Here is a 16,897-nt window from a genome sequence, read left to right as displayed (position 1 = left end):
CCCTCACTTGCTTACAATATGTAGCAGGTACCTGGATACTTAGTGGCTCATGATCTGATTCTGATTCGGTGAGGTATCGGATAGGGCAACTAGTGAGTCAAATCCGCCCAATAGGTGGTCCTAGTTTGTTGGCAAACTTTAGACTAGTGCACCTATGTAATAGCTTAGAAAAACATGGCCATTCCGATAAACCCATACCCATAACAACCGTCGCATCAACTCTCCGGGTACAACGTTGATCTAACTCCCTAAGGCAGATCATCTCACTTTCACAACCGCAAACCTATTTCTTCTGATATCGTGGGCGACTTTTCTATCGCTACCCCATTGTCATATTAATAGAATTGCATGTCTATTTCAACCGGGAACGCATTTTGCACGCGCCCCTCGCCTCGCGACCCACGTGGTGATACATCATAACAACAATCAGTAACCAATACTGAACCAAGTTTGGTGCCGCCTTACTAAGTTTCTGCTCACCACTTGTTTTCCTATCTCTGCGTCTCATAACGCCGTTTCAAAAAAAGGTTTGTATACAGAATTGTTCAAACCTACAAGATACAAAAGATAAAGATACGCAAGATACTATCAGACCGATTATTAATAAGCACGAGGCTATTACAGAGCCACTCGATGGATCCTTTCTCTCCGACCCAAGAACCTGACGAGGGTTATTCCGAGCATCCCCTTAATCCCTCCGATTCAGGTAGCCTTACCAGTAATGCGTCGCTGACGGCGAAGCGACCAGCTGCCGACATACCGGCATGGCTGTCGGCTCAATTACCCACACTGTCGATACACCAGAAGACTCGTAAGTCCACGGATTCGATTACCAACCAGATATTCCCCATAATTGAAATACTGCTATTGCTACTGCTTTCAATTCAGCTCACCCCTTGCTATATTGTATAATTTATTCCGCTAACATGCCATTTTTAAATCTTTAGGACTAGCAATGTTAATACTAAACGAATTGCCTACCACCGTGATCGCCGATATCGTCATGAACGGACTAAACCCTCGCCTCTATATCAACTTCGTGGAACGCCTACCACCGGAGATATGCCTCAAAATCCTGGGTTATCTAGACCCTGTGTCGCTGATCCATGTTGCGATGTGTTGCCGGGGCTGGTACGATTTGGCTTTAGACCGCAAACTTTGGCAGCGGTTGTTCTACTTAGAAGGGTGGAAGGCCATATCATCCGAAATCACAGCCGCAGAACAGAGGATGAATGAAACCCAAGTCCCGTCTCAAAAGATAGAATCGTTCGAAGACGGCCACGCGAATAAGAAACGAGCTGTATCGGAACCAGCAGCACAGGATGACGAAGATTATGATATGGTCGATGCTGATGCGGCCGTAACACAAGACCCCGAGGTTAACCAGTATAATGTAAGTGTATTCTACCCTCGAAGGTTAGACTGGAGAGATGCATCTGTTGAGCGAGAACCGTGCCTAACCTGTATGATAAGAGTACTTTCCACATTCGCCAGCCTGGGGCGAGTGGCTCGTCTGTTCAGAGTAACACTAGTGTTATCCAGCATATGGGCAGCCTGATGATGAAGTCGCCCAGTCCCATGCACGACCAAAGAGGGCAGTCTGCTTCCCGAGTATCGAAAGGCAAAGGCAAAGCAACTATCGAATCGTTTATTGAGACTACTTCTGGCTTACCTAACCTACTGAAGTCTGCGCTTTGGATTTATGATTCGATTGATCGTAGGTACAAAATTAACTGGAAGTATCTATATACGATGAGACGAAGGCTAGAACGCAATTGGGATCGTGGCCGGTACAAAAACTTCCAGCTACCCCATCCGGATCACCTAGGCGAGGGACACAACGAGTGTATCTACAGCCTCCAATATAACCCGGAGTATCTTGTCAGTGGTAGCCGAGACCGTACGCTACGGATATGGAACCTACGCACCCGGCGCCTTACACGACCGCCTCTTATAGGCCATCAAGGATCAGTTCTCTGTTTGCAGTTCGACTCAGATCCTGAGGAGGATCTAATTGTCTCCGGAAGTAGCGACTCGGATGTGATTTTATGGAAATTTTCTACAGGCGAAATCATCCAGCGACTGAAGAAGGCGCACAGGGAATCAGTTCTTAATGTCAAGTTCGACAAACGGATCCTCGTAACATGCTCCAAGGACAAGACGATCAAGATTTTCAACCGTGTTCCATTACGACCTGGCGACTTGGGATATGGCGGGACTCAAGGTGTTAGCCCTGTACCGATAAATCTTAGAAATTTCGGTTTCGATGACTCGCCTATGAACCAAGCCGCTATCAAACCACCGTACACGATGATCGGATGTCTTGAGGGGCACGGCGCCGCCGTAAACGCTGTCCAGATTTGTGATCGCGAAATTGTCTCGGCGAGTGGCGATAGACATATCAAAGTGTGGGATTGGCCAAATCAGACGTGCCAGAGGACTTTTCTTGGGCATAATAAGGGTATTGCCTGTGTCCAGTATGACGGTCGGCGTATTGTGAGTGGGAGTAGCGATAATGAAGTCAAGGTCTTCGACCGAGAAACGGGCCTCGAAGTTGCGAGTTTGCGGGCGCATGGCAACCTTGTGCGTACTGTACAAGCTGGGTTCGGTGATCTTCCTTATAGCATCGAGCAAGATCGGTTGGAAGCAAAGGCTGTCGATCAGGCATATTTCAAGGCTTTAAATGCTGGGACTCTCGAACAAGAAGTCCAGTCGTTGAAGCGTCGACCACATAACGCGGGTAGTCGCCGGCCTGAGGATATTACTGCATACGGGGCTACGCTTCCTCCCGGCGGCGGTGGCGGTCCTTACGGGCGAATAGTGTCCGGTTCTTACGACCAAAGCATTATAATCTGGCGGCGGGACAGGGATGGTATCTGGAAGAGCGCACATACGCTTCGCCAGGAAGAAGGCGCGGCGGCAGCCCTCAAGCAGACACCTTCTCGCTCTACTTCTAGAGCACTTCCTACGTCATCAACCCTGCCTTCTACCCATAACCTACCAGCGCCCCCCGCAAGCGCTCCACTAACGCAAGCACATCCGAATTTCACTCATGTCGAGCACCCTATCCTCGCCACCATCACCCCTCAAACGACTTCATCCTACACACAAATGATCGATGCTTGTGTTCCGCAGGGACCAGCAGCCCTCCAACAGGCGTTAGCTTCCTATCCGACCATGTTAACCTACCAATTTCACATACAATCGGCCATCAGTCGTGAACCTAACCCCATTATTCGCTCGCAGCTAAGACAGGTTGTTAGCAGTGCTGTAAATAGAGCTCAACTTGCCCAAAGTCGCATCAGAGAGTCTGTACAGCAAGCCCTTTCAGCAACTACGGCTGGGGAGACGTCGGCTCAGCCAGCCAGCCAGCATAATCCATCCAATATTCCTTCAACGGGGCACTCTACAACAAGCAACGGTGGTGGCCCACCTAGCCTCACTAATATGACCATGCCGCACACTCAGCATCAGGTTCAACAAGCGCAGCCCCAGCCACAGACTACAACGTCTCAAGCGCAAGGCCAAGTACAGGGCCAGCAACATCCCCATATCCCACAAGCAGATACAAGCCCCGCCAGGATTTTCAAGTTACAATTCGACGCACGACGGATAATTTGCTGTAGTCAGACAAGCACCATCGTGGGTTGGGACTTTTGCAATGGGGACCCAGAGCTCGAAGAGGCATCTACATTTTTCGGGACCGTAGAGTAGAAGCTTTCAAGGGCTGTATTGTTTACGGGATATTATGTGTACATGACGATATGAGTATCGATATAGCGACGTTGAACTAAATAGAGTATAATGGTAAAATCAGAGACCTTCTAAAACCCCTTGTCGCGTAAACTCCAATAACTCCCTTCTCCGCTCATCTGGAAAGTAAACTCGCTCGCTAGTCTCGTGATATCACCTCGCTGCCTCTTGTACCTTGCTGTTAGCCTCCGGGGGTTCGTCAATGAATTCGGGTACTTCGTCCCTCATGAAATCAGGCACGCCACCGGCCTCCATGCCCGCGCCCTCCATCTCCATCTCGGCGCCTAGCAGCTCCAGCTCGGCATCCAGCTCGGCTTCGTCTACATCATCGGGGACCTCGTATCCGCGACTTAGGGTCTCGTTTATCTCGTTGCCGACGTCCATGAGGTCGGCCATCTCGTCCTGCATGCGCTCGATCTTGTCGAGGTCGACCTTGCCGTACTGCTTCTTGAGCTCCTTCTGGGTGGTCTTCATGGCGTCGACGGTGGTCATGACGCCGGCGAGGTTGTCCTGCATGGTCTGGGCCTGCTCCATGTTCCACACCTGGGACTGCAGCTGGTCCCGCTGCGACTCGTACTGCTTGCGGCGCTGGAGCACCTTGAGCGCCTTGGCTTTCAGCGCGGACTTGCCGGGGCCTTCGCGCATCTTGGCCATCTTGCTCTGGTACGTGCCGAGCTCGGCGTTTAGGGAGGCGATTTTCACGTCGAAGGAGGAGATGCGCCCGTCGAGGTTCGATATGGCGGTGTTGAGGGTGGGCTTGGGCGCTTTGGGCGCGCTGCCGAAGAGGCGGTTCATTGGTAGTGGTGGTGGTGGTGGTGGTGGTGATGGTGGGGTTGGGGTTGGGGTTGGATCGTGATCGGCTTGCTGATTTTCTTTTCTTCTTCTTTTTGAGGAGGGGGGTTTTGTTGGGAGGGGTGAATGTTTTTCTAGCTCGGGGATGCGAGTACGTACTCGATATAGCGTTTATAGGCGGTATTTCGCGGTATAGATTATTCGTAAGAGGTAGTAGATGCAGGTGATGTAGTAGGTCAAGGGTAGGTAGGTAGATATTAGAATATTAAAATGCGAGGTTCTATCAGTTGCAGGCAGCTGGATAATGGCAAGCGGCATGTTTTAAAGGTTGCTTGGACGGCAACGTGAGCCTTGTGGGGCCGAGAGTGCAATGACGTCCTGAGCGCGAGTCAGCTGGCGGTCAGGTGTTACTTCTTCACAGCTGGCAGCTTAGTTAATAATATAACTTTCACGATTTTGTCTGTAGGTGACTTACACATCCATCATTAAAATCTAACTTTAATCTAAGGCATATCTCAAAAGCAGATGAAAAACAAGCTTCTTTGCTTTATCACAGACGATTTCTATAAATTTTCGATTAACACGATCCAATTATCCTATCTAGCAATCATAATTCTTCACTAAAACATTTTGCTTAGACAAGCTGCATTTTACATGCCTACTGCTCCGAATACACTCCAAAGCATCACTGGTAAAAATAGATTATTGCATGTCGGAGTACTGGGACTAGTTAGCCAGCCCTTCTTCTATATCGGTGTCCGAAATCGTACTAAACATGCACTCTCGTGTAAGAATGAGCATTTTAGGAATATTTGGGTAGTTAGGTACCTATCTAATACATATTTTTCGAATCTGCATTTCTGACTACATCTTCATAGGTATGCAGCTTTAAAGATGGCTTTCCCGCCGGAGCAAGCTGGTAGTCAGAGGGACATGTGGTTGTTGGGGAGACTAATAACTACAGCTACTGTGATATATAGCTGCCAGTTAGTGAAGGCATTGAGGTTATGTATCTATATTATGAGCTGGTTACTTCAGAGGAAACGTAAGGTGAACATTATGACATGCTTATGACTGGTATTTTATGGTATAATCGGCTGTTTTGAAATAATAATCAAGCCATTTCGCCGAACACCTGCAGCGAAAATCGGGCATTCTGGACAGTTCTGTTCGGGCTGCGCCAATATCACTTCTGCAGGCCCATGGCAAGTTGTGAATTTGAATATCTTTAGGCACTTCGATTATTATACAAACTAGAACTATGTCAAACTCGCAGAATTGGCCCGCTGTATTTATTGATTAATCAATTTTTACGATGCTATACAGTTTCATGCCTTGGCTTAATGTTGTGATACCTGTTAAAAATTGCAACATCGTCACCCGTAGTGAGAGAGCGTATGTGACCTATATATAACCGTAGAGCATTGATCATTATCTTGGGATTTACGGGCCAACGTCCTACCAAAGATGTCTCAAATTGAACCTTTTCTCGGAGAAAAATGATGGTCCAGACTGGCCCTGTTGTACACCTCTGCCTCTCGATTTCTGAAGAACCTGGTAATGTGGCGCTCGTGTTGCAATTTGCTTTTTATGACATATGTAGAGACCACGCTTATTAAGTCCTACCGGCTATGCATATTTTGGAGCGCTTACCTCCACCAGCTTCATCTATGCGTTCCCGATCCGTCGGTAGGATGCAGGTCCAAGTAATTCTCTTCCAATAACTTATAGTTCCGTGTCCTCGTGTTATAAAGACGTGGCTACATAGTAAGTACCTAATGTTCGGGGATCGGAAAAGCGTGGGCATGAATGGTTATGGGTGGCTGCTATGCCGACTGAATAACGTGTTCAAGTCAGGTCCCGACAACAATGTCACTCGGCTATGCACGTTTCCTGCAAGTCTATTGCTGGTTGCTCAATGTCTTTCAACTAGGAATCTACATTTTCGCCAGGGTTGGCTCCTTGCGTTTCCCTTGGGCCTAGCTTCGTCTTCTAGATAATATCACCCTTGGCACTTATCAAGGTCTCTTTTGAGAGGTGGACTAAAGATTTGGATGCTTTTCAGTATCATACTTTCGACACGGTGTGGAAGCATGTGATGTATCGTAAGCGACCTTTACGAATTGATAGCTCGTCCTGACAGGAAGATTACTTTCCTTGTATGGCTAAAGAGCCTCTTTCTCCCGAGCGTTTGCTATTTGGAAGTTAGTAACGCCACGCTTACAAGTTCCTCAAACCGGAACCGTTCCATGCTCAAAGAATTACCTGGAGCGGTGCCAGCTAGCCAGTTTACCCAGTTCAATTCCAGGTCTAATCAAGCGGAGGCGAGTACCTGTCCTCGATCCTAAGCACTAGTTGCTTACGCTCAGCCAACCTTCAGCGTGGATTTCCTGCTTTTGAATAGTAGGTAGTGTGGGTGAATTATGTGGTGGGGACATAGTATAAGTTGAGAGAATCGGCGTAGTATTATACTTACAGGATAACCAATTAGAACTCATAATTCGCGGCTTGCCTTATTTAATGAAACCTCTGTTCAACTCATTCATTATTTAGGTCTCTAAAGAGTCAATGGTTAATGTAATATGAATATCTATGAAAACTTCCATTATTTGACTGTCGTCAGTTTCCCGGCGTGGGCATATGCAATATTCAACAATCTAGATGCAAAGAAGTCATGACCTAGACCTTCTTCTGCTATTTTAGATCATCATAAAACAGGTTAGAATGACACTAGAAGCTTGAAGGCGCGGATAGTGAAAACCCGCAGAAACTTGAGAGGTTATCAAAGTTGACTAGCCCTCTTTATGAGGCTTACATGGATTCGGCAGCTACCTACCTTCGCTACCAATCACGGGAGATGGAAATAAGGCTAAATGCTTACTTCTACCAGTGTCTGATGCACTAAGAGTAAGTCTCAGAAAATAATCATGACGTTACTATACTATACGGTGTAACCACACGGTGACCAACTCATACAATTGTCTATCCCTATTCCGTGCAGGTCAGCTTCGCCACCCACTGTTTGAAATCAAGAGCTTTGGTAGCAGAAGAAGCTTGGCCGTTATAAAGAATATATGCCATGGAAAGTAAGTACACAAATTCTTCATTTAATTAATCTCGTTAATTATAACCGTTTTCTTGTGAAGGGGTAGATCGCTAACCCAGGTACTCACTACAATCAAGTTTAAGATCCCGAGCGCCCCTTCCCGTCCAAGATCAAATCTGCAGCCTAGAATCTGGAGTACTTCGTGTGGGGAGACTCTTGCTGGGATGTTGAAGCTACCTACAGCTCCTAAATTGTGTGGCTGAAATCTAGAGCTAGGTTACCTATACTGTAAGGGCTGAAGAAGGAATTGTGTTGATTGGATAGGCTAGACTTGCTCGCTTGTGTTGTAGTGGCTTGCATATGTAGGTTATAGAAAACCTGGGTTGATTCTTTGGCTAAACATACGATTTATGGTCGCACAGTGAAATGAAGAAGTCTCGTTAAGGAGTCGTGGCCGCTAGTCAGACGCCCTCGCGGAGCACTTCCGACTGAATTTTCATCAAGATCGAATAGATCGGAGAGAAAATTTGTCCATGGCGGAACGCCATTCTAAAAAAGAAGAAACCAGGGTGCAGTACTGGGGATAAGCTACGCGCCATCATGGAGCATTACGCATGACTACGCAAGGACCCGAGGTCATGGGAATACTCAGCGTCGATAAACGAGCATCGAGAATGGGTATATAAGCTCTCTGAATTCCCTCGAAACTCAAAGTTATAATCACCATCGCAGACCATCAAACCTTAGTCTTCAGTCTCTACAGCTCTCTTCAGCTCTCCTTAGCCCAATACGAACATTCTCTGCCTCTTCAGGTCCAACTCCTTTACAATATCCAAAATGCAGTTCAACATTATCACCATCTTCGCTTTGGCCGCTGTTGCCACCGCTGCCCCTGCCGAGGTCGTCGAGGCCCGTACTACTTACACGGGCACGGGCTCCTGCTCCAACAGCCAGCCGAACGAAGTCTGCTGCTCTGGCCTCCTTCTGGATTGCGTCCTGAGCCTAGGCAACCCCTGTGGCGGCCAGGCCTACTGCTGCAACAACAATGTTCTCAATGGTAGTGTAAGTGGGACCTGCTAAATTAAAAATTATTCCTGTTGGAGGAACTCGTGATTGCTAACTACGTTGAATGCTATCAGGGCGGCCTTCTCAACCTCAACCTCAACCTTCTTAACTGTGTTGATATCCTCTAAGTGAAATTTAATGCTAAGGACTTGTGGGAGACGACAGCAAATGGAGGACTTGAACTCGGGAAGGATGATGGGATATACTCTTTATGAGTGATTGATTTTGATTTAATTTGTCACGGCCTGACTACACTCGTTTAGATTTGAAATATTATAACTTTGCCATTCGAAATTGCTCTTTGCCAATGAAACCTTTGATCGGCCTTAGCCCTAGAAATACCGTAGAAATGTCTAGTATAAACTAACTATAATATCACTGTTGACGGTACCGCTCTTAGAGCAATGAGGCTTTAGTTTAGCCCTAATATTTTAAAGGGGCTCAAACTATCCCTACGACAATTCCGATTTCTCTTTCTCGTGAATAAGAAATTGAAGACTAGTCGTCATTTCAAACAAACTACTTCAACACTTAAACTTTATGATTAGTGTCGTACACCGAAACTTGGAGGCCGTCTAATCAAAGGCTTAATAACAAGTTTTAAAAGTTTGTGTTGTCTATAAGCTATCACATTTTCTAGGATTAACACAATGCTGCTTAGATGATTCACTAAAATGTCTACCTTATGTAAGTAGCTAAGGAGTATCTAACCCAGGGAACTCTTAACCGCAGTCGTGTTTTACAAGGCACAGTGAGGCCAAGAACCGAATACATTGGTAATAGTCTTACAAAGTTTCATATTAAATAGTTTACCCCCGAGTCATGTTTCCAAGCAGCTACATCTGTAGTTAGGATAAGGTCACTTTCGACTCGACTGTGGGCGCATTTGCCTGCCGTGCATGCAATGATTCTGCAGAGAGTAGCGAGTAATTTCCTTTAATTAAAGAAAGTGTATTCGTGATTCAACAATTGTAATTGGTCGGGTATTCAGGCATAAAATCAAATGTTAAAAGCTTGACCTCATTACCTTAAGAATTATGCAAGAGAGGTATCGGGCTAGTCAATAGCCGAACCGCCAATTTGTTATCTTGTGCAATCCTATCGCGTATCCGTATTCGGTCACTTTATGTATTGGCTTGTAAAGTGAAGATCCCCTTGAGTAATGCTACTGTAAGTCGAAGGGGGGGGATACGGCACCCCCTTAGATACGGCACCCCGGGTTGGTTTTAACCTTTTTAGGTATAACGCGGTACATTACAGGGAAAAAGGTAAATTATTAATATATAATTGGTTAAGAAATATCTAACTGCCATTCTAAGCATAGCTTATTTAAACCAGCCAATAAAACCAGGTCGCTAGTCCTAATCGGGTTTAGCCTTGCCGCTAGCTCCTCCTTAATGCGATGAATATCTTCTATTTGAACAAAAATATTATTTGGGTCCGGGTTAACTTTAGCCCGTTTTGCGGGCTTTAGCCGAGCCACTAGCTGCTTTAGGCTATCGCATTAGCTTGGAGGGTAGCCAATTGGCATGAATATATATCCACACTTTTCTCCACCTTTTTAAAGATGAGTCGTTTGATTGGTTCGTTGAGTTTAATTCGAAAATATTTTTGTGCGACTTCAACGATATCACGTGACTTTTTAGGGGTAGTTACCCAATCAAAAGGCTCATTATCGATAGGAATCTCCGAAACTGGGGCGTTTTGAGGCTCTTGTAAAATAAAACGAGATCGGAAAATTGTTGTACGGAATGGGCCTTAGTAATCGATTCGCGGCTTTTGATTCGTCCGGCAAGTGTAGATTTTGGAATGGCCCAATCAGAAGCAGCCTTTTGTAACGATGTACCTTTGCGTACGGCTTGAATGGCTTCTTCGAGGGCTTTTAATTGGTTGAATAAATAAAAGTAAAAATGTAAAAAAGTTTTTTTGAAAATACATCGAATTTATATTAAAAAGTGTGGAGCCCTGATAAAACCCTGTTGTATGATTGGTTGACTCATCCTTGTTGTTACCGGGGTGCCGTATCTAAGGGGGTGCCGTATCCCCCCCCTTCGACTTACTCCGTCATTTATACTACTACGCCGCATGTGGGGTTTCTAGCCGATACCGTTTATGTATAAAGTTCTGAATGTAGCAATGTAGTAATACGTACGGATTCGTACATAATAGTGATCGTGGAGAAGCTTGAACCTGGAATGGTTAGCTTGCCGGTGATGGATCTCGCTACCGTATGCACCACGTGGGGACGTGAAACAAGCAGTAAGATATAGGAGAGATATGAGTGGCCAACAGTCATGTTCTAGAAAATGTTGCCCGGGATATATAATAAAGTCGACCGCCTTTCAGTAGGTTGGGTTGCGAGTTTTATGTCCTAAACATATTGACGGCCGTATTCAAAATGGAGGCCATTCAGCGTCTTCTACCCCAGGGACTGCCTGTATCACTTCAAGTGGTCATTGCCACCCTGGTACTTGGCTTCATCTACTCGCTAGTCACCGCAGACCGACCTTTTGCTGGATTTCCGGTCATAACAGTTGATGGACAGAGTCCAACGAAAAGTTGGCTATGGCACGGCAGAAAAGCTGTGACCGAAGGCGTAAAACGGGTACAGCCACCTAACCTACATAGTAGACACATCCCTGTCAAAGTTGTATGTATCGCTAACTAATATTCATATAACTATAGTTTTCCGGGCCATTCCAAATCATGACAGGAACGGGTCCGAAGATTGTCTTGCCCAATAGATTCGCTGACGAGCTTCGTAACCACCCCTCGTTGAACTTCAACAAGGCCTTTGCTAAAGTACCTACTCCGTTACATCTCTACTGTGAAATCTCGAAAGTGACTAACAGGACTAACCTAACCTAGGATTTTATGGTGAATTATCCAGGATTCGAAGCTCACCGACTAGGCCTACGTGACGAGTCTCTGATTCAGGATACGGTACGAATCAAGTTAACTCAATCACTCAACTTGATTACGGATGACCTGGTCGACGAAACAGCAGCATCACTCTACGATGTCTTCGGTGACAACAAGGAGTGGACCACCAGGCTCATTAGAGACGACATTCTTGAAGTTGTCGCTCGACTTTCATCAAGGGTATTCTTAGGCAAAGAACTATGTCGGAATCGGAGATGGCTTGATATCTCGAAATCATATACCGTGGACTCATTTCTTCTCTCGCGTCTAATGAGAGCTGTTCCTTGGTTTATACGTCCCATCGTTTATGTATTGCTCCCGCAATCAAGATCTCTCCGCCACGCCGTTAGAGATGCACGAAAGCTCATCAACCCCGAGGTACAACGCCGTAAAGCCGCTGTTGATGCAGCGCATGCGGCGGGCGAGAAGCCCCCGAAGGTCGCGGACACAATCGGCTGGATGTATGAGGTTGCTAAAGGACGCGATGCCGACTTCGTCGCAGGGCAGCTTTCGCTGACGATGGCTGCTATCCACACGACTACGGAGACGACTTGTTCAGCGCTACTTGACATCTGCGAATATCCCGATGTGGCTCAGCAGCTTCGACAGGAGATCATCGAGGTCATTGGCGAGCACGGGTGGGCAAAAACTTCTCTGTACAAGCTTAAGCTTATGGATAGCTTCCTCAAGGAGGGTCAACGAATCACGCCTATGGGCATAAGTATGTTTCTCTCCAGCCCCCCTTTTTTCATTTAAGCTAAACAAGAATCTAGCCACTATGAACCGATACGTAGAGAAGGACTTGGAACTCTCTGACGGAACCGTATTACCGGAGGGCTCACGCATCGTAGTAGCGAGCAACTTCATGGATCCAACTATTTATCCCGAGCCCGAGAAGTTTGATGCCGCCCGGTTCTTAAAGATGAGGCAACAACCCGGCCAAGAGAACAGCTGGCAATTTGTGACCACTAGTCCGGCCCACACTCTTTTTGGACACGGGCAGCACGCATGTCCCGGCCGGTTTTTTGCATCGAACGAGGTAAAGATTGCCCTATGCCATCTATTACTTAAATACGATTGGCGGTTCATTCCAGAGGAGGGTCGACCAGCCCCGCGAGTCCTCGAAGGTATCAACGCCGTCGACCAGAAGTCGAGGATCCAAGTGCGACGGAGGAAAGCAGAAATCGACCTTGATGACTACTGAGCGGATTGTCTTGTAGAGCATCGCGTCATGTCGAACATTTCTGTATTGTATTGCCCATACCCCTGAAAGTACTTATACCCGATTATTTTTGGGAACCCGGCGCCGCTATAAAGATAAATCGTTAGCATTACTTATAATATAATTTTATATCTCTTGTGTGTTTCTGTTGGTAATTTCGATATCTTATTCTTATATTACACCTGTAAAGATACCTTAGGTACGTATAACCTATTCTCTCGATTCCTTACGACTATGAAGTCTAGCTAAGATGCTATCAGACAGTCCATACAATTATTATCTGTTTGATGTCGATTGCTCTTATAGCAACTCATTTCATACCGTGTCCTGGTTATATAGGTAACCTTTCTTGAAGTTGATTTCAATACAGCTACGCTGGTGTCCATTTCGGATTTCGGCTAGGTGCTCTGGTATAGGGGAAACTACAGTAGAGGGCTCCTTTGAAATTCATTCAGTCGATGTGAGGCTCTCTGCTGGTCTAGTACTCGTCTGTCCAGTTGAGTTCTTTGCTTTACCAATCGCTACTCTAGTACACATACCTTTTTAATACCTTTTTACACAATTATTGCTCTACATACGTAATGGACGAACTATAGCATTTGATGCTTCTTCAAGCATTATATGCTTTTGGTCCCCTTGATTTGATATATTTAGTTTAAACTAGTTCTTCTGCTCGATTTCTTATTCCATCCTGCGGATCTCTCCCTCACTGGTACTTGGATTATCGCCAGTGCCCTCCTGTTTAGCGCCACTCTTAGCAGCCTCGCGCTGTTCTTCTTCCTTCTTCTCTTGCTCTGCCAATTGATGTTCTTCACGTCTAATTTCCTGCAAGTCAATGTCTTCGAAACCGATACGCTCGAGGATCGGTGCTGTCGCGTGTCGGTACAATGTGTGGCCTTTGACTAGGTCACCAACGTCGACGTTCTCGACGCCTCGGACATCGAGAACAGGATGTAGTCCGGCAACCCCGAACTGGATGCTGCTACTTCTGTATAAGAATGCGAGAATGTAGTCATTCGCGCTGTATGCATTAACAACTCTTCCGGCAACGTCAGAACGGATGCGGCGCCAATCGGCTGAACTGCTGGGAGTCGGCGCGCCCAACATTATGGCATTTTCTATTAGACCGAAGGCCTTCCGCTTAGCAAGCTGCTGCAAACACACATATATAACCTTAGCGCCGAGAGAGTACCCGATAAGTGTGACAGGTCGCTCGCCTTGCGCTTTGTTGATGAGAGCATCGGCAAGAACTTCTCCAGCTTTTTGAGCACGCTGGTTAGCAACACTCCAGGGGTTGTCGATAATACGACTAGCTTTCTATATTTATGTTAGCATCCTATGATAAGAGCTAGTTATACTTCGTCTAAGTACTCTAGCTTTGGAAGGGATAGGGGTAGGAGTAATGTGATATGTCAATGAGGAATACGAGCGGTTTAGGGGAGGTATCGCACGTACCAGCAAGCCCAGCGGCCACAAGCCAGCGGCCAATGCCGCAAAAACAGTGCGTTTAATGATCTCAGATTTCGCGTAGGACCAGGCCGCGGAAGTAACTAGGGCTGTAAGTGCGTTCCCCAGATTGATCAGCGCTTCCAGCTCGAAGCGGAGAGCAAATGGTTCTTGGCCTGGACCGATACATTTCCAAGGCGTGACCACCTCGTCTTTATCGTCCAGCCAGCCAGAAACACCAATGGCAATTCGCAACCGGCGTGCTTCGATTTCGCTCTGCCCTAGTTTCTCGATAGGTACAAAAGCGAAGTCTTCCACATCTCGAGTATATTGTTCCACTGCAACACCAAAAGTAAGTAAATGCCGCTAGGATTATATTATTATAAAGTAATCTCGACCGATCAAGCTTATCCCCCAGACTACTGGCTCCTGAGAAGACCTAGAGCGGGAGTATGGCTTTCAGATTGCAATAAGGGGGCTTTACTTACTAGCTTGACTTGTCATCTTAGCACCATAGGCTCCAAACAGACCACCTACTAAAACGCCACTTCCGGCTAACGCTCCAAGATAGCCTGCGGTAGCGGTAGCCCCGAGACCAATTCCACCTAGGACTGTACCAACTCCAGAGGCTAAGAGAGGAGCAGCCAATCCACCGGTGATACCGATGAGGGCTGCGCCAGCGATTCCAGCTACGCCCATCTTCCATTTGCGAGCGGTACGGTTCTCTTCGGCTCTCTTCTTCGTCTCCTCATCAGCCGACATTTTCTCAGCTGCCGTAAGAAGCCCACGAGCGACTTTCTTTTCGTCCTCTGAAAGCACCGTGGCCGAGAGACCTAGGCTGGTAGTTAGATACAACAATAGAACCCGCGAGTAGGCGTTATAGTGTTCCAAGCTCAGAAGGAGCAGGAGTACGGAGTGAAGTATTAGTATCCGTTTCTCTTTGGCCATCTTGCGCAACGCGGTTTCGACGGGGGGATATATCTTCAATAACGCTCCAGTGATCGTCTTCTCGTGCTCCTCAGTCTCGATACCCTCTAATCTCGGTTCAGAATCCGAGCCTGCGAGTTCTGGCTTGGCTTGCTTCGACTGTTTCTCAGCTGTTTTCCTGGAGTTGACAACTTCCCCGACACGGATCACAACGGTGTCCCTCCAGTGGTCAAAAAACTCTAGTGCGTTTGTCTTGAGCGTAACGATTTCCCCCTCGCTAACCTCATTCTCACGTCTGGCTAGTTCTGCTTTTTGATTTTCTAGTATCTTTTGTAATTTCTTTTCTCGTTCTGCATTGCTTAGTTCCTCAAGATTAACCGGTTCGCCGTTGTCGCTCGCCAACGCAAAAGGGTGGTCTTGAGAGCCCGTTTCTTTGGGGTCGAAGGTGTCCATAAGGCATTTGCGCATAAGTTCAGTAATGCCAGAAACGAGGATTGTGAGTGAGCTACGGTCTTCATCCGTATCTAGAACGGTTGTAAGCGACTCGCCCTCCTCATCATATTTCTTCGATCCATCTCCGTCGCCGCCGCCTAAGAAAGCACTGGCTTTCTGAAACATGGACGACATAATTCACACTTGATTACCCCCAAGGCTTGTTAACGGGGAAGTTTCTTTTTCTTTTTGAAATCAAATTCAGGGTAAGCAAATGTAGTTCTTGTTACCTATGCCCAGTATTAAAGGAATACGTCATCAATCTCGACTTAGCTTACAGCCGATATCCCGGTTAGTAGGTTTACTCCTAGCTTGTAGCATTAGAATATCTTCGCTGAACATCATAACCAGATTAACTCGTAGTAAATCTTATAAGCGGAGGCTAGTCATGATTCTTTCCTCTATGTACGTAAGTAATTCATTAGCTATGGAATACAATGGCTTGAGTAAACGCTATAACGCTATACAGTCTAGTCGATAAAAGAATACCGATGCATTTATGCATATAGCCGCTATTAACATTCTGATCGATGAATGCATATGAGACAGCATTAAGTAGAAAAGCGATAACATCGACGAACTGAGTCTCAAGATAGGGGAATAGGGGGAAAAAAGATAAATTCTCATTGAATATCCTTAAGAGGTATATATCAGGTACCTAAATTACATAAACTATCATGTATAGTAATTAACAAAATAGCCAGTGGATGCTAGAAACATAATTCCTCAAAGACTCCTAAAAACAACCAAGTCTATCGACCTCATCCTGCTAAAAAGACTAATATATGAATAGGTACATAAGCTAATTGCGCCCATTTATATCCCAGAGTGATATCATCAACGTCTACGATTACGGTTGAACATATCTAAATCCACGAGTAAATATTTATTTCACATCTTAAGGCACAGGGGATGTACTTACTCCGGAGCTGGTGGTTAAAACGATCTCTACGGCGTATACGAGGCGCAGCAAGCCCATGCCTTGGAGGACTCCGGTTACGCCTAAACTGCCGCAGAAATCTGTCTCTAATATTACGGTTGACCGGCGGGTGTGCGGGCAACGCGGGCCCCACGGGTGCTGGAGGCCCAGGTGGTGGTAGCCAGTCCACTACCCCCTCGGGTACCGGGGGAATAGGGGGAAATTCTACCATACCAACTGCTGCAGCTCCGGGTCCGTCAAACCCTGCAAACGGGTCTAACGGGTCTATATTTTCGGCATTTTCATCGTATAT

The 16,897-nt window shown here is 46.4% G+C and overlaps 6 protein-coding genes across 6 annotated transcripts; 4 read left to right on the top strand and 2 right to left on the bottom strand.

Moving 5' to 3' along the window:
- Positions 1-818: 818 nt before the first annotated feature.
- Positions 819-3,835, top strand: F4813DRAFT_131032 (WD40 repeat-like protein). The gene is made up of 2 exons (XM_049238713.1): positions 819-1,393; positions 1,474-3,835. Exons 1-2 carry the CDS (start codon positions 956-958, stop codon positions 3,712-3,714), a joined length of 2,679 nt encoding a protein of 892 aa, XP_049098593.1. The 5' UTR covers positions 819-955; the 3' UTR covers positions 3,715-3,835.
- On the bottom strand, positions 3,835-4,890 carry F4813DRAFT_131040 (uncharacterized protein). The gene is made up of 2 exons (XM_049238714.1): positions 4,705-4,890; positions 3,835-4,636 (listed from the first exon to the last, which is right to left on the bottom strand). Exon 2 carries the CDS (start codon positions 4,546-4,548, stop codon positions 3,907-3,909), a length of 642 nt encoding a protein of 213 aa, XP_049098592.1. The 5' UTR covers positions 4,549-4,636; positions 4,705-4,890; the 3' UTR covers positions 3,835-3,906.
- A 361-nt stretch (positions 4,891-5,251) lies between these two features.
- Positions 5,252-5,819, top strand: F4813DRAFT_363843 (uncharacterized protein). Its single transcript, XM_049243754.1, has 2 exons — positions 5,252-5,361; positions 5,424-5,819. Exons 1-2 carry the CDS (start codon positions 5,321-5,323, stop codon positions 5,617-5,619), a joined length of 237 nt encoding a protein of 78 aa, XP_049098591.1. The 5' UTR covers positions 5,252-5,320; the 3' UTR covers positions 5,620-5,819.
- A 2,421-nt stretch (positions 5,820-8,240) lies between these two features.
- F4813DRAFT_363842 (uncharacterized protein) lies at positions 8,241-8,950 on the top strand. Its single transcript, XM_049243753.1, has 2 exons — positions 8,241-8,653; positions 8,731-8,950. The coding sequence occupies exons 1-2, from the start codon at positions 8,429-8,431 to the stop codon at positions 8,782-8,784; spliced, it is 279 nt and encodes a 92-aa protein (XP_049098590.1). The 5' UTR covers positions 8,241-8,428; the 3' UTR covers positions 8,785-8,950.
- A 1,875-nt stretch (positions 8,951-10,825) lies between these two features.
- Positions 10,826-12,957, top strand: F4813DRAFT_363841 (cytochrome P450). The gene is made up of 4 exons (XM_049243752.1): positions 10,826-11,261; positions 11,342-11,458; positions 11,525-12,299; positions 12,352-12,957. The coding sequence occupies exons 1-4, from the start codon at positions 11,055-11,057 to the stop codon at positions 12,780-12,782; spliced, it is 1,530 nt and encodes a 509-aa protein (XP_049098589.1). The 5' UTR covers positions 10,826-11,054; the 3' UTR covers positions 12,783-12,957.
- Positions 12,958-13,379: 422 nt separating this feature from the next.
- Positions 13,380-16,222, bottom strand: F4813DRAFT_363839 (DUF726-domain-containing protein). Its single transcript, XM_049243751.1, has 3 exons — positions 14,735-16,222; positions 14,256-14,584; positions 13,380-14,117 (listed from the first exon to the last, which is right to left on the bottom strand). Exons 1-3 carry the CDS (start codon positions 15,798-15,800, stop codon positions 13,482-13,484), a joined length of 2,031 nt encoding a protein of 676 aa, XP_049098588.1. The 5' UTR covers positions 15,801-16,222; the 3' UTR covers positions 13,380-13,481.
- Between the last annotated feature and the right edge of the window lie 675 nt (positions 16,223-16,897).

The sequence above is a fragment of the Daldinia decipiens genome (assembly GCF_022478715.1).
Source record: "Daldinia decipiens strain CBS 113046 unplaced genomic scaffold F4813scaffold_22, whole genome shotgun sequence".
Taxonomy (NCBI): domain Eukaryota; kingdom Fungi; phylum Ascomycota; class Sordariomycetes; order Xylariales; family Hypoxylaceae; genus Daldinia; species Daldinia decipiens.
Note: the sequence above shows the minus strand (reverse complement) of the source record. Positions and strands in the feature narration are given on the sequence as shown.

What these genes read in the sequence shown, in the direction of transcription:
- F4813DRAFT_131032 (XM_049238713.1), top strand. Translation starts at nt 956, where the DNA reads ATGTTAATACTAAACGAATTGCCTACCACCGTGATCGCCGATATCGTC. An exon ending in CCGAGGTTAACCAGTATAAT is followed by an intron (nt 1,394 to 1,473) that starts GTAAGTGTATTC and finishes CTGTATGATAAG; the next exon opens with AGTACTTTCCACATTCGCCA.
- F4813DRAFT_131040 (XM_049238714.1), bottom strand. Translation starts at nt 4,548, where the DNA reads ATGAACCGCCTCTTCGGCAGCGCGCCCAAAGCGCCCAAGCCCACCCTC.
- F4813DRAFT_363843 (XM_049243754.1), top strand. Translation starts at nt 5,321, where the DNA reads ATGCACTCTCGTGTAAGAATGAGCATTTTAGGAATATTTGG. An exon ending in AGCATTTTAGGAATATTTGG is followed by an intron (nt 5,362 to 5,423) that starts GTAGTTAGGTAC and finishes ACATCTTCATAG; the next exon opens with GTATGCAGCTTTAAAGATGG.
- F4813DRAFT_363842 (XM_049243753.1), top strand. Translation starts at nt 8,429, where the DNA reads ATGCAGTTCAACATTATCACCATCTTCGCTTTGGCCGCTGTTGCCACC. An exon ending in ACAATGTTCTCAATGGTAGT is followed by an intron (nt 8,654 to 8,730) that starts GTAAGTGGGACC and finishes GAATGCTATCAG; the next exon opens with GGCGGCCTTCTCAACCTCAA.
- F4813DRAFT_363841 (XM_049243752.1), top strand. Translation starts at nt 11,055, where the DNA reads ATGGAGGCCATTCAGCGTCTTCTACCCCAGGGACTGCCTGTATCACTT. An exon ending in TGACCGAAGGCGTAAAACGG is followed by an intron (nt 11,262 to 11,341) that starts GTACAGCCACCT and finishes ATATAACTATAG; the next exon opens with TTTTCCGGGCCATTCCAAAT. An exon ending in TCAACAAGGCCTTTGCTAAA is followed by an intron (nt 11,459 to 11,524) that starts GTACCTACTCCG and finishes AACCTAACCTAG; the next exon opens with GATTTTATGGTGAATTATCC.
- F4813DRAFT_363839 (XM_049243751.1), bottom strand. Translation starts at nt 15,800, where the DNA reads ATGTCGTCCATGTTTCAGAAAGCCAGTGCTTTCTTAGGCGGCGGCGAC. An exon ending in TAAGATGACAAGTCAAGCTA is followed by an intron (nt 14,585 to 14,734) that starts GTAAGTAAAGCC and finishes TTGGTGTTGCAG; the next exon opens with TGGAACAATATACTCGAGAT. An exon ending in TGTGGCCGCTGGGCTTGCTG is followed by an intron (nt 14,118 to 14,255) that starts GTACGTGCGATA and finishes ACATAAATATAG; the next exon opens with AAAGCTAGTCGTATTATCGA.